Here is a 19,943-nt window from a genome sequence, read left to right as displayed (position 1 = left end):
TGGTACTGGGGATCGAACTTGAGACCTTGAGCTTTCAAAACAGGGGGGAACCAGTGAGCTAAATCCCTGTCTCAAAATTGTGTATTTTCATGCTGAAATGTTCATCCCATCAAGAAGACTTAACAATTATACATGTATCTACATCACATAATGGAAAAACCAACAGAACTGAAAGGGAAAAGGTAGTTCAACAATAATATTTGGAGACTTTACATGTAACCTCAATAATGGACAGAATAACTATACAGCAGATGGAAGTACAAGATCTGAATAACGCCAAAACACAACTAGAACTAGTAGACATTTATAAAACATTCCACTTAATACATTCTTCTAAGTGCATTTAAACATTCTCCAGGATATACGATATATTAGGTCATAATATAAGTCAATAAATTTGAAAGAACTAAGGTCATACAGTGTATGTTTTCCACCAGGCAGGGCGGTACACACCTGTAATCCAATCCCAGTACTCTGGAGGTTGACAGGGGATCCGAAGTTCAAGGCCAGCCTGGGATGCATAATGAATTTGAGGCCAGTCTGAGGTACAGAGTGAAATTCTATCTCAAAAAAACAGGAAAAAGAAAAAAAAAGAAGATTTGCTCTTCAATCACAACAAGATTAAATTAAAAATTAATCACGAGGGCTGAGGATTTAGTTCAGCAACACTGCGACTGCCTTGCAAGCACAAGGTCCTGAGTTTGATTCCAGGTACAAATAAAAAAAAAATCAATCACAAAAGAAATTTGGGGGATGACAAACAGTTCATGAAATTTACACAGCATACTTAACTGCTAAGTAACTGCTAAGTTAAAGAAGAAATTACTGCAAAATTAAAAACACATTGAGATGAAGAAAAACAGAAAGTAATATGCCAAAATGTATAGGATGCAGCTAAAGCATGCTAACAGGGAAATTTATAGCTATCAACGCCTATGTTGAAAAGAACTCAAATTAATAATATAAACTTTCATCATGAATAAGTAAAAAAGAAGAGCAAACTAAACTCAGAGGAAGAAAATAATAAAGAATTGTGTAAGTAAAAGGAAGAGTGGATAGAAAAATAATAGAGAAAAATTAACAAACCAAAAGATGGTTCTGGACACACATATTATTAGTCATATTACAAGAAGGAGGAAATACTGTTGCAAAAATAAAGGTATCCTACACCACAGGTACCCTAATAATAGGATCCAAGGTTCAGACCGTGAAATTATACTCTCAAAAACATCTGCTTGATGACCGTTCTACAAATATTTACTCTACTTTTTTTGGTAGGGTCTGGCTTCGAACTCATGGCGATCCTTCTGCCTCAGCTTCCCCTGTGCTGGGATTACCCATGTGAGCCATCACCCTCAGCTTTATTCTCCTTCTAAGTTCGCTGCATTACAGACTAAAGATTCACAAGAGTAAGATCTAGCATTTATAACCTTTGCAAAGACAAAATTACTGCACAAATTAAAGATTAAACAGTAATCAGAGAAATCTTAACATCTGGAAAGGCTAAATTGTGAAGGATTCCGCCTTGCTGAATTACTTCCTCCACCAACTCCCATAGACCACAGCTCCTCTAAGGAGAAGGAACACAGTAGATGAAACATGACTTGTTACCAAATGCTAATAATTCTGCACGCTGTAATCCCTGGAAGATGGGCCTGGAGGGTCACAGCGGGGCAGTGTTCTAGAGAAGGAGGGAAGCCTAGAGCAGTGGCCTTGCCTGGTCTGAGCGGATCTCTTTCCTCAGACTCCTACCCCACATTTTTGTGTGAGGTAAGTTAATTCTTTCTCCTTGAGATCTTACACCTCTTCTTCCTGCCAACAGAATTATCTTTCCCAAGGGAAGTGCTTGCAGGCAATATACTTGCTTTCTTCACCTAGTCCCGCTGCATTCCTCAGTCTTCATTCCCTCCAAATGTTCTACTTTTCCCCTCCTTCCTCCTCTTAGCCACTCAATCTACATAATTTATTTCCAAATAACTACAAAAGATGCCCAGGTTGATACAAATAAAGCACTAGGGCACTATCCCTTTTGCTATATCAACACGTGAGTGACCAGAAATCTTCACAGAATGCAAAAACTTTGAGGTTTCTAGCTATAAGTTGCTATTTTCTTGAGGGAAAATGTAGGTATACACTTTTATAGGATGCAAGAAAGTTTTCATCTAAATATTCATTAAACAGGATAAAGACAGATAAAACAGTAATTTTAAACAGGCCTAGTTATCCAATAGCTAATCGTCTCCTATTTGCATTACCAAGTTAGAGACCATTTTCAATTACATATTTTGCCTATTTCCCCCACTCCAGTGAACAGAAACAGAACCTGTTTTAACTTACAAATCCAACACCCGGTTTTTAAGGGATTAACAGAACTGTGATGTGGGGTAAGGAGTGTAGTCTTCAGAGGAAACGAAGTCTGAGCTTAGATTCCAAAAGTTGCCACTTACTAATGCCAATCAATCGATGTCAAAAACAATTCATACTTTGTAGGCTAGTATGAATACTACTGAATGATTACAAAATAATTACATAAAGAATGTAGTATATATGCACTCAAAAAATTACACCACAGTGTGTCCAGCGCATGCCTATAATCCTAGCACTTGTAAGGCTGAGGCAAGAGGCTCGCTGTGAGATCAAGGTAAGACCAGGCTATATAGTGAGGTCCTGAACTACACAGCAAGACCCTGCCTCAAAACAAAAACAACAATAAGAAACGAAAAAGAATCAAACTTCTTAAAGGGTTCTATTTGTATCCTCCAGTTAAAATGGAGGCAGGGAAATGTCATCATTTATTTCTGGAGAGATAAGGTAACATGGTAATGATTGGAGAGGTATCTTCTGCTACATATAAGGTCATTTATAAGGAGTATCTTACCAGGAGATTTGTTTCAATGCACTCATCACTTAGTGAACACTTACTAATCATTCATTAAGCAAAAATTTTAAGCATTTGTTGTGTGCCGGGTCTATGCGAGGTTCTAGAAAGACAACTCTAAGGAAGAGAGACTTGGTCTACTTCTTAAACAGCTTACAGTTAGCAGATCACTGAAGCTAGCGGATGGAGGTTCCAGAGAGTACTGGTGCTACAGAGTCCACAGGAGGAGAGCAACACCACATCTGGGAGAGAGGGGTCGAGAAAGGCTCTGTGAAACAGCAACCATCAAGGAAAAACCCGAAGGCTAAGTGTGGGTTCGGCGAAGGAAAACAGGCATTGCAGACAGGAGGTGTGTAAAGACCCCGAATTGAGACAGTGCTGCAAAGCCAGGAAGTAACAAGCAGTTTAGTCTTATTGGAACTTTAGGAACAACCTGCAGCAGAGTAAAAATATGGATGAGAAGAGAAGAGGGAGCCAGACCGTAAGGGGTCTCTAAAAGCCATTCCCTCCCAAGAACTTGGACTTAATCCTGGAGATAAAAGGAAGCTACTACTGAGGACGGGAACGACATAGTTAGATTTGTCTGTAGAAAGATATATACTATGGTTGCACTGTGGCAAAAGAACTCAAGAGAAAAGTTTCTAAATCACACAAAGAAATTCCATTTTGGAAGACAAACCCCTAAAACGAAACATCCAAAGCAACTGCTTAAAAAAACAAAACAAAACAAAAAAAACTGCTGTTTTAAAAATAAAACGTGTACTTGCAATTCGAGGGAAACTTTTCAGAGGGCATGGTTACGAGGATTTGCAACGTAGTATAATAAAAAGACACAGCTACGTACTGCTAGGTGCCTTGCTCTCTAGAAACACGAGGTCCGGACTCGTCTCGTCCACCCACCCTCACCACCCACTCTCGCCCCACTCCGGGCGCTTATGTCAGCACAGTCCTTGCTGCTCATTCAGAGACCCAATTTGCTCAACAAAATAAGAATCCACCATCAGCCAGGGGAAAGTCTTGTAACTAAAAAACTAAATGCTAACAGATGAGAAACAGCTCCCAGGTCAAAGTCAATCAATCTAAACATTTTGCCAATAAATAATGAGAATGTCTGCAGGTAGTTTCCAAATTAGTAAGTCTGAGCCCCAACAGCGGCAGGATGCAAATGTGAATGTCAGAACATAATCATTAGAATTAAATGGCTCTCTGGATTTGCCTTTTAAAAATTAACTATGCCATTCAGCACTAAATGCAAGGATTACAATTTTACAACTTTCTAGTTATATCAAAATGTGGTAAAAACTACCGGCATTTGATCAAATACCAAAAGAATCTCAGCTGTTTTAGAAATAAAACATTTGCTTCCTACTTGAAGCCAAACTTATTAGTCTACAATTAAACTATCTGCAAATATAGCCTAAGAAAAACAGGTAGTGGGGGATTTTATGAAATAAACAAAATGCTAAAAATCAATTTTCAAACATCAAGATTTTGGAGAGATGCTTGGCTACCACTCACGAAAAATTTAAGACAAAGTAAATCACTATTCATTCCTAAAATTTAAAATATGCACAAGCTGGGCGTGGTGGCACATGCCTGTAATTCCAGTACTTGGGAGGCTGAGGCAGGAGGATCACTGTGAGTTAGAGACCAGCCTGGGCTACATAGTGAGTTCCAGATCAGTCTCAACTACATAGTGAGACCCTGTCTCAAAAAAATTTAAAAAAAAAAGAAAGAAAGAAAGAAAGAGAACATACTTTGGATATTTGCACTTCACCAACTTGCTTACTTATTTCAAAAAATACAATTTTAAAAACCTCCTGTATTTTTAAAAATTAATTATATCAGTACATTTTAGGTATACAATAGAATGGCATTCATCATTAGAAATTTGTATCTTAACGTAATATATCTTGGTTCTTATTTTTCCCCATTCCCTTGCCCTCCCTTCACACCCTCCTCCCCTCCCTATTTACAAAGACTTTGTTTTAATTTTTTCTTTTTCTCATATTAATCCCATTCCCTTCTTTCCTTTCCCCAAAGCTTCCCAGTTTCCCTTCTCCTTTGGACTTTTTCTTCCTATTTCACATTATCTATTATACCTTTTGATCATTATTTACACTTTCAGTTTCTCACACCAGAGAAACTCTTCAATATTTATTTACATGTCTGTCCTATTTATTTTACTTAAGAGTATTGCCTCAGTGTGCATCAATTTAGCTATACATGTCTCTAATTTCTCATTCTTTATGGCTGAGTAGTACTCCATTTTACACACACACACACACACACACCCCTTCTTTATCCAGTCTTCAGTTGATGAGCAATTTGGCTGTTTTCAAGTTCTAGCTATTACAAACTCTGCCACTATGAACATGGATGAGCATATACTGCTGTGGTATGATTCTTTTAATTCTTTTGGGAAGATACCCAGTAGGGGAATAGTTAGGTCAAATGGAACCTCTAATCCTAGTTTGAGGTATCTCCATATTGATTTCCATAGTGGTTGCACCAGTCTGCACTCCCACCAACAATGGAGAAGGGTTCCTTTCTCCACACAACCCTACCAACATTTGTTATTGGTTGATTTCTTGATAGCAGCCATTCTTTGTGGGGTGAGGTGGAATCTCAGTGTTGTTTTCAACTGCATCTCTCAAATGATCAGTGATGTTGAACATTATTACATATGTTTATTTGCTATTTCTGCTTCTTTATCTGAGAAATGTCTGTGCATTTCAGATGCCCATGCTTGGAATGGGTCTTTATATTTGGGAGGTTTCACTTTTGTAAGTTCTTTGTATATTCTAGATAGTAGACCTTGTCTGAACAACAGCTGGTGAAAATTTTTTCCTTCATTGTAGGCTGTGTCTTCACGCTGTTGGTGGTTTCTCTTGTACTGCAGAAGCTTTTTAATGAGAGATCCCCGCTTGTTGATTGTTGTGCTAGTTCACATGCAACTGAGGTATTGCTTGTGAAATCTTTTCCTACGCCACTGTCTTCAAGAGTTCTACCTAACTTCTCTCCCACCTAGTTAAGTGTTTGTTTTAATATTTAGATCTTTAATTCATTTTGATTTTAGTTTAGTGCATGAAAACCTGTATTTTTATTAGTCATTATTTATCAGCCAATGTAAAAGACTAACAGTAAAAATAAATGAAGTAGAAACTATATCAGATCAGAAATCCAGATATTCCTTCATCCATTCTTTGTTTATTTTATACAGGGGATCGAACTCTGGAACTCAGGATCCTCCAGCCTCAGCTTCCCAGAGTGCTGGGATTATAAGCATGTACCACCATGTCTGGATTCCTCCCTTCACTAAACTTCTGAGTATGATTTTAGTGCCAGAAATGGACAATAAAAAAAATGTTTTTTAAACCTCCAAGAAAAATAACACTGCACTTTATCAAATTTAAGATGTTATCATCTATAAAACAAATTCTTAACAAGGAAAGAAAAAAATGCTCTTATTTCTGACCTCGTGCTCTAAATGAACCATACCAGCCACTCACTGCTTTGATTTTTTTTCCAATCTATTGTGGAAAATCTGGCAATTCTTCCTGTCTTCAGGACATTGCTCGACACTGTAAGTGGCAATTTTTTTACACAACTTGGCACAAAACAAAACATCAACCACTTTAGGGTATCTTCCTTTGTGTTCTACAAAGTACTCTGTGGTCACTTTTAAAGAAAAGGTAACGTATGATTAACAGCAAATGTTCTATCACTAATGGCAAATCTATATCTCTGTATTTCAGTCCTGACCTTTTCTCTAGGTTTTTACCTCTATTCCAAATCATATTGAAATCTCTTTGAAAATATTTTAAACAGTAATTCAAAGTAACATACATAGTGCTGACACTGTGTCCATAACCCAATTGAAATGAAGCTGAATACAGCTGTAACCAAGCCCACACATGAGCAGCTGGCCACCCGACTGACAGTAACTGGAAGACACCAATAACAGTCACATATACTCCAATTTCAAAGATACAAAAGTCTGAAAAACAACACATCTTAGAATCACAGCAATAGTACCAGCAAACATTTAGGTAGCACTCACTCTATGTACTTAGTGTATATTAATGAGCACATGAAAATCTAGCAGATGGGTGGATTACGTCCTTCTGCATAAGGAAATTGATGCAAGGTGAATACAATAACTTGCACAACATCCCAAAGCTGGCACGTGGCCAGGCTCACTTCTGAACCCCGCAGCCTAAGTCCAGAAGCTGTATGTTTTTAGCCATCCTGCATCTCAAGTAAAGAAGCAAACCATAAGAAAAGGGATTCTACTTCTTATTTCAAAACTAAGATGTGTAGCAACTCCTCACAATGAATACAATCACTAAGTCCTACAAACACGCACCAACAAACATTTTTTAAAAGGAAGCGAGCCTGGTCAGAGGTGGGCACAACCTGGAAGATGGCGCACCCCTCTGGGCTCCCCCCTTCCCTCTCTGTTTCCTAACCACCATGACATGAGCAGTTTTCCTCCCACTAGCCAACCAGGGCTGTAAACTTCTCCCTTGCTTCCTTCCCCCATCAAAAGAACATTATAATTCTATAATCTTCTACTGCTGGAATTTCAGTCTTATGCTGGTTTCTCCTCTGGCCAATGAATTTCAAAGATCTTCACTGCTATTAACTTATTAATGAAAAGAATGCAATTTTCACTAGTAGTCTAAAATAGTACATAAACTGGGCATGGTGGTGTACACCTCTAATCCTAGCACTTGTGAGCTGAGGCCAGCCTGGGCTACACAGTGAGCTCAAAGCCATTTTGGACTACATAGCGAGAACTTGTCTCAAAAAATAAATAAATAGATAAATAAATGATAAAATAGACATACGTCAGAAGGCATTTAAGAAAATTCCTACTTGAACCACTATTTCTTGTCTTTACAGTGATGGCAAAAGGTTATCATGGACGTAAATGATCCAATTTGTGGGTTTTACTTTGCTATGTACTTAGTCATATAAAGTTTTCAAACTTAACACAATTTCAGGGCATTATTTTTTTACTGCTACTCACAATGCAAAGCCCCTATTCTTACAATTCTGTTCATCTACGAAGGGAAAAACACAACAGATTAATAACAGATGAAAATACTGCAACATTCTCCCCCCGGACCCAATTTAAGGGTGGAATTAAATGTGCATCACACATTTGATAACTCTTTTGCCCCAAGAGAGGGTCCACCCGTTGGATTTTCTACAGGCTAAGCCAGCTGTTTTCCTTAACTTCCCTTAAGAACGCAGCCAACTCAGTAATAATATAAATAATTCCTAATATTCCACTTTGAACCTGTACTACAGGAGAAGAGTCAATAAAGGAAAAGGACTAAAATGCACAATGTCTTCAAGGTTTTCATTACTCTTATTTAAGTGTCAAATACCATATCAATTTCAGTCTGTTTAAAATGATATGCCCCAATAAAATCAGAGAAACATTAAAAAGTTTTCCAGAAACAAAGCAAAACAAGGAATATAAGTGAATACTGGCAAAACTGGGCTTAAAAAGCAGAAAAGGGAGATGTTCAAAGGAAGTGAGCTCTCACCAGGACCCAGGACTTTCCTACTACATACCTTCCCGTGCCGCCCAGCCCTTTCGTAACAAATGACCACATCTTCCCACATTTCCAGCTTCTCAAATATCTGAAGGGCTGAATTTGCACACCCCAACTCAAACAGCAAACTTGCAAGTTGGCGCTAAAAAAAATCAAATTAGAATAATTAATACTCCTTGATGTAAAGAGAGATTTCTGTTTCACTTGAACACAGGCCTCAAAAGCGTGTGGGATTATAGGCCTATGCCATCCATATTAGCCTTTCTACTGCAAAATACAGTATTTTCCACACCAAAAGACAAACAAAAGTACCTGGATGGCCCAGTGAGGTGGTACTTGACAGCAGTAGAAAATCTTCAGACGTTCCAGCACAGATGTAGTTTTATCCTCAAACTGGTCCGCAAGAGCCTAAAGAACACGTATAATAATCAGAATCTACAGGTGAAACGACATTTCAATATGAATAAAATTCCCATTGCCAGAGTACACAAAGACATATATAAACAATGAAGAGCTCGTCATTCTTGATGAGGTATGAATTGTTTCTTGAGTGTCTCTAAATGTTTAAAAAACTTTAATCAATATTTACATAAGCACCATGTACAAATTCCCTATATGAAAGTTATTCTGTGTATATAAAATGTACAAGGGGCTGGGGATGTAGCTCAGTGGTGCAGTGCCTGCCTGGCAAGCATAAGGTCCTGAGTTTGAATCCCGGTACCAAGAAAACAAGTAAACAAATAAAATTACCAATAAAACAAAAAATAAACAAGACACATAAACTTTAAAAAAAAGGGCTTGCAATGTACGTTCAGGGCAAAGGGTCCTGGATTCAATCTTCATACTTGAAAAAAAAATAGTAAATAAAGTGGAAAATGAAAAAAAAACTTTTGCTGGGCATGTGTTTGTGAGCCCGGCACTCTGGAAGGCTGAGGCAGAGGACTGTAAATTTGAGCCCAGTCTAGACAACTTAGGGAGACCCTGTCTAAAAATAGAAAATTTTAGAATAGTCTGGGGGAAATAGTTCAGTGCAAAGGGGCTGAGTTCCATCCCCAGAAACACAAAATAATAATAATAATAATAAATAGGAACAATAAATAATAACTAAAATTTCCCTAAATAATCCTTTCAGTGAAGTAGTCTTCCTGATAGGGCTTCTTACTCCTTCTTTTCCCCTGTAGTACTAGGATTTAACCCAGGGGGGCACCACTATGAGCTACACCCCCAGGAGCCCTTTGGATTTTTTATTTTGACACAGAATCTCAATAAACTGCTTGAGTATAAGTCAAACTATGATCCTTCAGGCCCAGCCTTCCTCAATGGTGGGATTACAGGTGTGCACCACCATATCTGACTATTTTTACTTTCCAAAGAAAAATTTTACTTTAGCATATCTGTTTTACATGCATAGTGTCACTTTGACAAAAGCATATTTTAATATCACAGACAGAACTATCTGAAGAACTTTATTTTTTCAGGACCAAAGTAAAGGAGGAAAATTAATCTTTTTGATCAGAGAAAGCGAATTTTCTCATTCCTCAGCAACAAAGCTTTAAGGGTGGATATTTATGTAAGATCATCTGTACAGTACGGTGGACAGCTGCATACCCTGAAGAATCCTTCTCATGTAATGAAACACTAAGTCTTAGAAGACCAACAAAATCAAAATGGCGGAGAGCCAAATGCAAAGTCAAAAGCTGCCACTATCCAGTGGTCAGGTGACTCCAGTCATCAGTATCAGTGGGTACAGCACGCTCCCGAATTCTAGACACACACGTGGATAGCAGCCTCCTTCCAGGATCATCTTCCCCCGCCCCGCCCACTCACTGCCATTTACCTAATACTATGCATACATATTTTTTTTATACTACACTTAGACTTTCTCTCAACTGTGTTATTGTGACTTTTTTTCCATATTGTAGCGCTCAGATTATCTTTTTTGGCCATGTTCACAGACTTGTCCTTGAGGGTTAGACAGCAGTAACATGTTAATTTTCTGATTTTAACCCACATTATCAGGTTATGTAGGAGAATGCCTTTGTCCATGAGGATGAAAAGGCACTGTTGTGGTTTAGATAAAAAGAATGACCCCAGGAAAAAACCCCTTCTGGGGTTTGGAAAGACGCTCAGATTCTTTTTTGGCCATGTTCACAGACTTGTCCTTGAGGGTTAGACAGCAGTAACATGTTAATTTTCTGATTTTAACCCACATTATCAGGTTATGTAGGAGAATGCCTTTGTCCATGAGGATGAAAAGGCACTGTGTTGGTTTAGATAAAAAGAATGACCCCAGGAAAAAACCCCTTCTGGGGTTTGGAAAGTGACTGGCTCATGTGGACACGACACACATCAGGGAATTCCTCCACTGATGAGCTCATAGCTGAGGGTGCTGTGGGCGGGGTCTGCCTGGAGGCGGGTCACTGAGGGCGTAACCTGGAAGTGGATTCTCTCTGCTTCCTGGCTGCCCCAGGATGAGCAACTGTCCTCTGCCAAGCCTCCTTCACCGTGCCCTTCCCGCTCGGAGCCAGTTGACCAGACAATGAAAGTGTGAGCCAAAACAAACCTCTCTTCCTAATTTAAATTGTGGCTATTGAATATTTTATCCCAGCAATAGGAAAATGACTAAGATTTTGGTAGCAGAGAAGCAGGGTTGCTGCCATGACTATAGCTGACTAAGTGGTTTAGAAGCCTTCAGAACTTGTGTGGGAGGAGACTGGAAGGTTTGGAGATGCCAGCTAGAGTAATCCTAGAACACAGTAAACAGAGCTTGATAGGAAAAGCAAGGCTCAGTAGGTTTCAAGAGAAAACAAAAACTCCATTAGAATGACGACATGTGGCAGAAAACGTCTACCTTTTGTCCATGTTCTGGCACTTTGGGGGCAGTTGACTAATTAATCTGGACGAAGAAATTTCAAAGCAGTCCAACACTGAGGCTGTGGCAGGGGTACTGCTGGCTGCTTTCTCCCAGATTTGCATTGAGAATCTAGAGCAAATGTCAGAGCTAAATAATTTTTGTTAAGTTTGGAGCTTCATCAGAAAGGAAGAAACTATAAAATTGGGGCAAAGGACAGCATGGTTACTAAAATATTAGCATTAAAAAGAAGCCAAGTACATGGCGAAAGATAAGGGTCTAATTTTAATCTGTGGCAGGTTGATATCCAGTTTTTCCAACACCATTTATTAAAGAGGCTATCTTTCCTCCACTGAGGATGGTGAGCTCCTTTGTCAAAGATGAGGTAGCTGAGTACATCTGCATTTGTTTTTGTGTCTTCCAGTCTGTTCCATTGATCCTCAGGCCTATTTCTTTGCCAGTACCATGCTGATTTTATCACAGTGGCTTTGTAGTATAGTTTCAAATTGGGAATTATGTGGCAGGGGTACTGCTGGCTGCTTTCTCCCAGATTTGCATTGAGAATCTAGAGCAAATGTCAGAGCTAAATAATTTTTGTTAAGTTTGGAGCTTCATCAGAAAGGAAGAAACTATAAAATTGGGGCAAAGGACAGCATGGTTACTAAAATATTAGCATTAAAAAGAAGCCAAGTAGATTGTATCAGGACAACAGGAAAGATGCCTTGAGGGTATCTCAAGAATAGGGAAGAGCCCACTTTTTGCAAGCTCAAAGGTGCAAAACTGAAAAGCTTCCACTTGAGAAGGTAAAAGTGGCATCTCCCAAGGAAAATCTCAGGCAGTAAGTGGGACCACCCCAAGAGAGGCCACATGGATTGCAACCAGCAAGGCCATAGGAGGAGCTGCCCAAGCCCTCTGGAGTTCATGTCTCACCACAACTTGCTCCAGTGCTGGACACGGAACTACAGGGTTTAATGTTCATCCTGCTGGGTTTCGGTCATTCTCTGCTCCCATCCCTTTGTATCCCTCTATTTCTTCTCCCTTTTGGAATGGGAATGTTATGTTGTGCTATTGTATTTTAGAAGTATTTTTCTTTCTCTTTTGGTTTTTATAGATTCTCACAGCTCAGGCTTTGCCTTGAGTCTCAGAGGTAACTTTGGACCTGGACTTTTCAACACTGCTAAAAATGGTGACTCTTAAAGATGGACTAATGCATTTTGCATAAGATGGATGTGGGGTGAGAGGAGGAATATTATGGTTTAGATACAATATATCCCTCAAAAGCCTCATACCTTGGGCAGGTGATTGGATCGTGGAGTGCTAGACTCATCCGTGGATTCATCCACTGGTGAAATCAGAAGCTGAATGTGATGCTAGGACGTGGGGCCTGGTTGGAGGTGGGTCACTGGAATACACACACTGGAAGAGTGTTCTTTTCCCCCGCTCCTCCCTCCCCTTGCATCTAGGCGGCCATGGAATGAGCAGCTGTTCTGCACCCAGTCCACTCACCATGCCCTTTCTCATTGGAGACAGCCAGCTATGGACTGAATTCTCTGATAACCATGAGTCAAAATAAAGCTCTCCTTCTTTAAACTGTGGGAGCTGGGTATTTTGTCCCAGCAACAGTAAAGTGACTAAAATAGACACAATGCAGCAACCTACTCTACAAGATTTTAGAATACAAAAGACAAGTGTATTGTACTTGGATCTTCACTGAAATATATTTCCAATTTTTATAAGATTAGTTAAAAGTTGAAAAAAAATTAAAAGAAAAATGTAGCAAACACAGACTTCCTCAAAAGAAAGTAAAGGAATTTCATACATTCTGGTTAATAGCTGAAGAGACCAGTTTCTAAGCAGTGAAACTGAAAGTTCTCTATCTAATGCTAGAGGAAAGATGCATGTGTTAGTCTAAGAATAACCTGTAGAATGCGCTCACGTGTAAAAAAATACTCACTACACATTATTTCTTTGACAACCCAAGATCCTATTTAATCAAGTCAATCAGAACAAACTGAGACATAACCAATTTTCTGGTTTCACCTTGGGATCCAAACTTCTGGCCTTACTTCACAGACACCTAACAGCAGAAAGGTTACACGTTTCTGCCCAGTGCTGCTTAGTTTCTAGAGGCACGGTAGAAAAGAATAACCTCTGGTTGAATATATATGGTTATAGTATATAAGTAAAGAGATCATGGAATTACCTCACGGAAAAGGTGGCAAAGTTGTAACTTTTTTTTGAAAAGAAAAAATTCTACTGCTCATTTAATAATAAAAAATGCAAAAGCAACATCAAATAATTTACTAAGTCCTAATAACATGTAAACAATTTTTATTTTCAAACCAACCTCATGTTGTTTGCTGTGGTGGCTGATTAGCTAAAACATACTAAGTGTTCAATGCATACTTTTTGACTTATTAAATAGGTTTTCATGTACTTCAGATACACTCAGATATTTTTGCAGTACCTAAGTGTCTTTAGTGCTCTCAGATGCTCTCCAAAATAGCAGACTGCTGGAGAGAGCAGAGGGAACGAGCACTCACAGAGCTGCATGCTGTGTGAAAGCCCCTGCACAAGAACCTGAGCAGCCATATTTTTGATAAAGATTAAAAACAGAACTCAAACCTATTTCACTCGTATGCAAAACATTCACTCCTATTTCTTCCTACTTTAAGCATGACAACCCCCTAAAAAAGATTTAACTACCCATAAAACTAAGAACATTAACATATAAAGGAGTTGCTGGTGTACTATTATTTCCTCTACCAGATTCAAAGCATTCTGCTTTATTTTATAATTTAAGCAAAATATGTGGACATCGCTATAGTACTTTTTGCTCCTCATTGAGTTTATTGGTACATTTTAGGTATACAGTACAGTTACATTTATTATATAGTACTTTTTTTTAATTAATTAAGAACAGAAATTTAATTTTTACAGTTCTGGAGGTTGGGGAGCCCAAAATCATTATCAACATCTTTATGAGGGCCTTTTTGCTGTTTCAGTATATTTTTAGGTTTTTCAAAGCAGAATAATTTCTAACAACTTGTTCTGACACAAATTTAAAATATTAAACAAACTATAGTCTTTTACAGGTATGGTAAATGAGAAAAGCAGTTTTACCCAGTGACATGACCTAGGTCTATGCCAAACAAGCAAACTGTGAGTTCAAGGCCAGCCTGACCTACATAACCAGCGGAAGGAAGGCGGGGAGGGAGGGTTGGGCGTGGAGAGGAGATGAGATTTCACAACAGCCTGGCCTAATGGCACACACCTGTAACCCTAGAACTTGGAAGGCTGAGCAGGAGGATTGACACTGAGTTTAAGGCCAGACTGGGCTGCATACTGAGTTCAAGGCCAGGCTGAACTACAGAGTAAGACCCTATCTCAAACAAAAAAAACAGTAAACAGAAAGAAAAAGATCAACTAAATTTGTCAATGGACTCTAAGGCACCTGTCCGTATTTTTCCTCTCACTTTCTAAATTTCACACCTAAAAGTCATGGACACTTGGTTATAAATAAAAACTGTTATGGGGAGGTAGCTTTGAAGAACAAATGACAACATCAAAAATGAGAGGGTAGGTGTGCAAAGACACCCTAAACCAGCTGTTAAGAATGTTAAGTCTCCTGAACCAACAGAAATGAGAGCAGAGCAGAGTCTACTCCAGGGAGATGAGAGACACCAAGGGGAAAATAAAGAGCATTGTGTGGTACAGGCTGGAGGTGTGGGCAGCCAAGTCACAGGAAAGCTGGCCACAGCTGGCAGATATACAAGAGATGACTTCATGTTGTGAGGATTACTGTGACATGACAACTGTTTTCAAGTTTTAAGACTTGGCTTTTTTTTTTTCTTTTTTTTTTTTCTACCAGGGATCAAACTCGGGTCCTTGTGCTTGCTGGTGAGGCAGGCGGCGGAACAACTGAGCTAAATCCTCAGCCCTAAGACTTGGTTTTAATCATTTACACTTTGAGTGTTCTTTGAGAAAAAAGCATTTGTGTACATGGACTCCCTAACCCCATGCAGTAACAACTCAAATCTCCATGAGCCACAGGTTGGGGTGGAGGGTCTCTATGGAACGGAAAATAAAAGAATAAAACCGCAGAAAGCAATTAATAATGTCCCTTCTTTTTGGTGCTCTATTTCCAGTACAGAAGAATTTCCCAGAAAAACTAGAGATCAAGACATTTTAAAATTAGCCAACAGTGAAAGATCTAGTATACAAAGACAATTGTGAACAAGATCTGGTATGATTTAGACTTTATGTGTTCACATCTCAAGTATGGCACATATATATATCTTCAAAAGAACAGAGCTGGTCCCAAAGGAACTGCCTTTTCACCAAAAGCTATTCATTCTCACTAGTATGGTATCAAAGCATTTATCGCCTTTCTGAAGGCCCAAGTAGAAATTAGCTGATAATTTAAAAGGTATGACTGATCATAGGCCAGATCACCTTATACTTTCTTGGTTGTGCAATCTTTGCATATATTTGTGAATACAGAAGTATGGGATTTATTATAAAAATATGTACTTTAATCAAATATTTCTAACAGTTATTGGGGCTGAACAACTTTCTTTTGACAGGAGTTTGCAGTCCTTCCTGTGATTTACAAAAAGAGCAGTCAAGCTAACTGCCATCTCAAACTCCTAGGCCGAAGAATATTTCCAATGAGAACAAGAAAATCTCGAATTAAAATCTAGTGACACACCAGGCATGGCGGCACTCGCCTGTAATCCCTGCTCTCCAGAGGCTGAGGCAGGAGGGGCTAGGCCTCAAGAAAACCCAGGCAGGGTGGTCCAGGATGGCGGAGTTGATTCCCTTTGCCTTTCCCACTGAGAAAGACAAAACCTTGCTGGTGTGGGAACTGGATCGGGACCCACTGCATTGGCCTGGTATGTGAGCTGGGAGGAGGGAGGAGGCCGCCCCCACTGACTGGGTCCGGACCTCTGGCCTCGGCACCATCCCCTGGAGGGCTCGGGCTTGTGGGGACCGGGCTTGGCCACTGGAGCTTCTCGGCACCCACACTGCCACCTACGGGGATCCTGCCCGGGCACTGCCCGCTCCAGAGAGTGCGTGGTGTTGGGGTCGGGGACTCAGCTCTTGCAGGGCCAGGGAGCCGCAGAAGCTTCTGTCCACAGCGCTGTCCTGCTTTGGCCTCCTGCACTCGGTCCACATTCTCCCCGAAGATGTGGTAGCCCGGCCTGTTTTCTACGCCGTCGACAGATTTTACTCAGCCAGAGATGCCAGAAGAGCCCAGAAGGCCTGCAGTGGGAGGTCGCTGGTTCAGAGCGCCCCGATGAAGGTTCATCTTGGGAAGAGACATACAGCAGCTCGACATGAGACCCTTCCCCTGAGCAGCACACAGTGCTGAGATCTGGCAAATTGCTACTTTGGTTTCAGTGGATAGTCAAAAAGGATCAAGCTACAGGAGCTTTCTGATCCTGAAGGAAGGGAAGATGAAGCTCTTGTGGTCGGCACCGCTGGGGAAGCAGAGCCCGAAGTGCTGTGCGCCCTGGAGGTGGTGCTGGAGTCCTGGGTGGCGGTTGTGGAGGAGCTGGAGGAGCTGGAGGAAGGGCCGATGGCACCGCTTATGAAAAGGAAGGTAACCCAGAAGCTTGCTGTTCAGAAGGCTTTGTCAGACGTGTTCCAGAAACTGCATTGTGGCTTTGAAGAGTGGTAAAACAGCCGCGGAGTGCAGACCCTGAGAGGAGACCACAGATGCCGAAAAGGAAGAACTTCGGAATGTAAATCGGGTCAGATGCTTTGCTCAGGAGCAGTACAGCCAAGGGGAGGAAGATTTTGGAGATTTCAACATGGAGGAGGAAGAACTCCGGCCACTAGGCCAGGTCCAGCCCATGACCTAAACTCCGATCCCACCTCTGGAGGGGACCGAGGGTTTGTTCCCACTCCTGGTCAGGGATTCAGCTGGACGGCTCTCCCTAGAGCCACATCAGGGCCTGCGGGATGAATTCACATGGCCAGCGAGACACCCACAGGTGGACCTGCTGCCAGGTGGGGGTCAGAGCCAGGCCCTGGCTGTGCCTCTCGACTCAGATCCACACTGCCTGCCACTCGCAGACCTGTTTCTCCTCTAGAGACAGTCGGGGTCCAAAAGCTGCAATGTTACTGTTTCCCCCTTCAACCTGAAGGAGGAGTCAGCCCAGCATCCAACACTCATTGACTCCGAGGTGGGAACTCCACATCAACTTGTAAAACCTAAGCTTCAGAAAAACACCGCACAGGATGACTATGTGGACCTGAGTGCTGACAGAGCTGAGCACCAACAGCCTTGGTCGGGACTCCCTGGAGAACCCAGATGAGCCTCCAGAGCCCCAGGACAAACTGCACCTCCTCAGTGCCAGCTGGAGGCCCTGGCTCTCCACACAGAGCTTCCCCAGTCCAATCCTCTTCTCCTCAGCAAGAAACCTCAGGTCAGCTCTCCCAGCACCCCAGCACCCGAGGAAGGGAACCTTCTTCCACCCAGCAGGAGGCCAGGGCCAGTGTGACCTTGCTGCTGCAGAGCGTGTGGAGAGGCCAATGGTGCCTCAGGAGGTGAAAGCTCCATCTCCAGGTAGGAGGGAAGCTCGTCACTCACCCTCGCCATTGGTCACAGTTAACGTGGCTGTGGAGGACATGAGGACCACGCAGGCTGGGAAGGAGGCTCAACTTACTCCAAGCCAGCTGCGGGCCCCCACCTCACCACCAGAGAGTCTGCAAGAAGTGGAACCTTGTCCAACCCAGCAGGAGACCCCCATCTCAGCCTCCCTGCTCTCTTGAGGAGACTTATCCTTACCCTATGAGCCGGAACAGCCAGACCAACCTGAGGCGCCTGAGGAGGCGGAACCTTCTGGAAGCCCCAGCTTAGTCTGCCATCCCCCAGAAGGTGTGATACTGACACAGTCATGACCTGGAGACCACCATGGGGACAAAGGACTCACTCCTGGGTCCTTAACCTGTTACTCATTAAAAGCACAGATTGTGTTTTCTTCTGAGATAGGGACTTGAAAGCAGTTTGAGCTAAAACCCGCGGCCTTTCACTCAGGTCTGCACATGCCCAGTAGGTAATTGAAAGGAGAACGAAGCTTGGCCTTTGTGAAACTCTGGGTCAGATTCCCAGCTCTGCTTATGGGCGTGTTAGTCATTTAGAGTCTTACAGAAGTGGAACGAAGTTTATTAGCCCTAGATTTACCTAGCTTGTTCAATTCATCCTTTTCAAGGCGAGGACACCAAGGTAAAACTAGTTTTCAAGATTCACAAGGAAATCTGATTATCAGCTTTTACAGGTCCAATTCCAGACACTCCCTGAGCGACACTTGGAGGTCTCCAGCCACTGTCCTAAACCAGCGCTCATCTGGGATCCGGAAAAGCAGAGCCTCTCAGGTTGGAACCATCACAGATAAGGACAGGGATGACAGGTTCGTGGAACGGAACCAAAACTGCTGCCCAAGGTGCAAGGATCCCTGCAGACAGGAAACTGGTGATCAGGGGGAACCTGGCCACCACAGCTGAGCCTTAAAAGCCACCTCCTGATTCATGGGTACAGTGCCCAGCACCCTGCATGGGACTGGGCCCCTCAGCTCCTCAGGCTGAGTTCTTTCCCAGCTGCTCTGACTTTCCTTGGAAGGGGACCGGCTTGATCTTTGTCACAGCTGTGCTCCCCTTTATTTTCTCTTTTAATTAAAAGTTTTTGCTAATTCAAAAAAAGGCAGCGCAGATGGCCTCTCCATTGTTCTCCTTCCTCAGCCACAACTGAGGTCAGTAGTTCTTCAACGTTTTCAGTTCAGGCTCCCTTTAAACTCTTACAAATCACTGAGGCACTCCTCAGAGCTTTTTTCTGTGTATTATCAATACAACATACCATTAATGAAAACAACATTTTTAACGTTTAATTCACTTTAGGATAAAGTCATCAATTTTATTAACATAAATAACATATTTTTATGAAAATGAACTAATTTCCTGAACAAAACAGTCTTTTTCCTCGGCCTCCTGAGTGCTGGGATTACAGGCCACTACGCCCAGCCAAAATGTCTTGAAAAGAGGGGCACTGTCTGACAATTTTACCAATCTTTTTATTGTCTGGCTTAATAAATGACAGCTGCAGTCTCAGGACTGCTTCTGTAGCCAATCTGCTGCAACATATTTTGTTTGAAGTTTATGAAGAAAACCTGGCTTCACCCAGCTATGTAGTTGGAAAAGGGGTATGTTAGCTTGAATAGTTAACTGTGGATATTGTTCTTTAATGCTACACCGAAATTCAACATATGGTGGTTTCTCAAAGGTTGCACATGTGCAATTTTAAATTGTATCAATGAACTTTCTGCCCCATTAACTACTTTGTTATATTAAAACCCTTTGGTCAATAAACAAGAACTACCTTCTGGTGTATTCTGTACTTTTACCTGATTTTTTTTTTTTTTTTTTTTTTTTTTTTTTTTTGGTATCCTCACCCCTTACTTGATTTTGTATCATCATGCATTGGTCATTTAGAAAATGGGCTGATCTTTCAAATGTTGATGCATTTCATATAATATCAAAAAATTACAGGGCCAGGGATTTAGCACAGTGGTTCTGCCACCTGCCTTGCAAGTGCAAGGACCCGAGTTCAATCCCCAGTACCAAAAAAAAAAAAAAAAAAAAA

At 41.2% G+C, this 19,943-nt stretch overlaps 2 protein-coding genes across 4 annotated transcripts in view; one reads left to right on the top strand and one right to left on the bottom strand.

The window, feature by feature from the left end:
- The window catches only part of Ttc27 (tetratricopeptide repeat domain 27), a 164,028-nt gene that overhangs the window by 68,672 nt on the left and 75,413 nt on the right, over positions 1–19,943 (bottom strand). For all 3 annotated transcript variants that reach the window (XM_010645223.3, XM_010645231.3, XM_033763504.1), the window contains 2 exons: positions 8,761–8,856; positions 8,468–8,590 (listed from right to left, as the gene is read on the bottom strand). In XM_010645223.3, coding sequence (XP_010643525.1) covers positions 8,468–8,590; positions 8,761–8,856 — 219 coding nt within the window. The remainder of the gene's footprint in view (positions 1–8,467; positions 8,591–8,760; positions 8,857–19,943) is intronic.
- LOC117285856 lies at positions 16,016–18,079 on the top strand. The gene is given in 3 exon segments (XM_033762808.1): positions 16,016–16,031; positions 16,204–16,978; positions 17,590–18,079. Coding segments are annotated over 3 exon segments (1,281 nt in total).

The sequence above is a fragment of the Fukomys damarensis genome, unplaced genomic scaffold (assembly GCF_012274545.1).
Source record: "Fukomys damarensis isolate Sample0158 unplaced genomic scaffold, DMR_v1.0_HiC HiC_scaffold_2, whole genome shotgun sequence".
NCBI lineage: Eukaryota > Metazoa > Chordata > Mammalia > Rodentia > Bathyergidae > Fukomys > Fukomys damarensis.
Note: the sequence above shows the minus strand (reverse complement) of the source record. Positions and strands in the feature narration are given on the sequence as shown.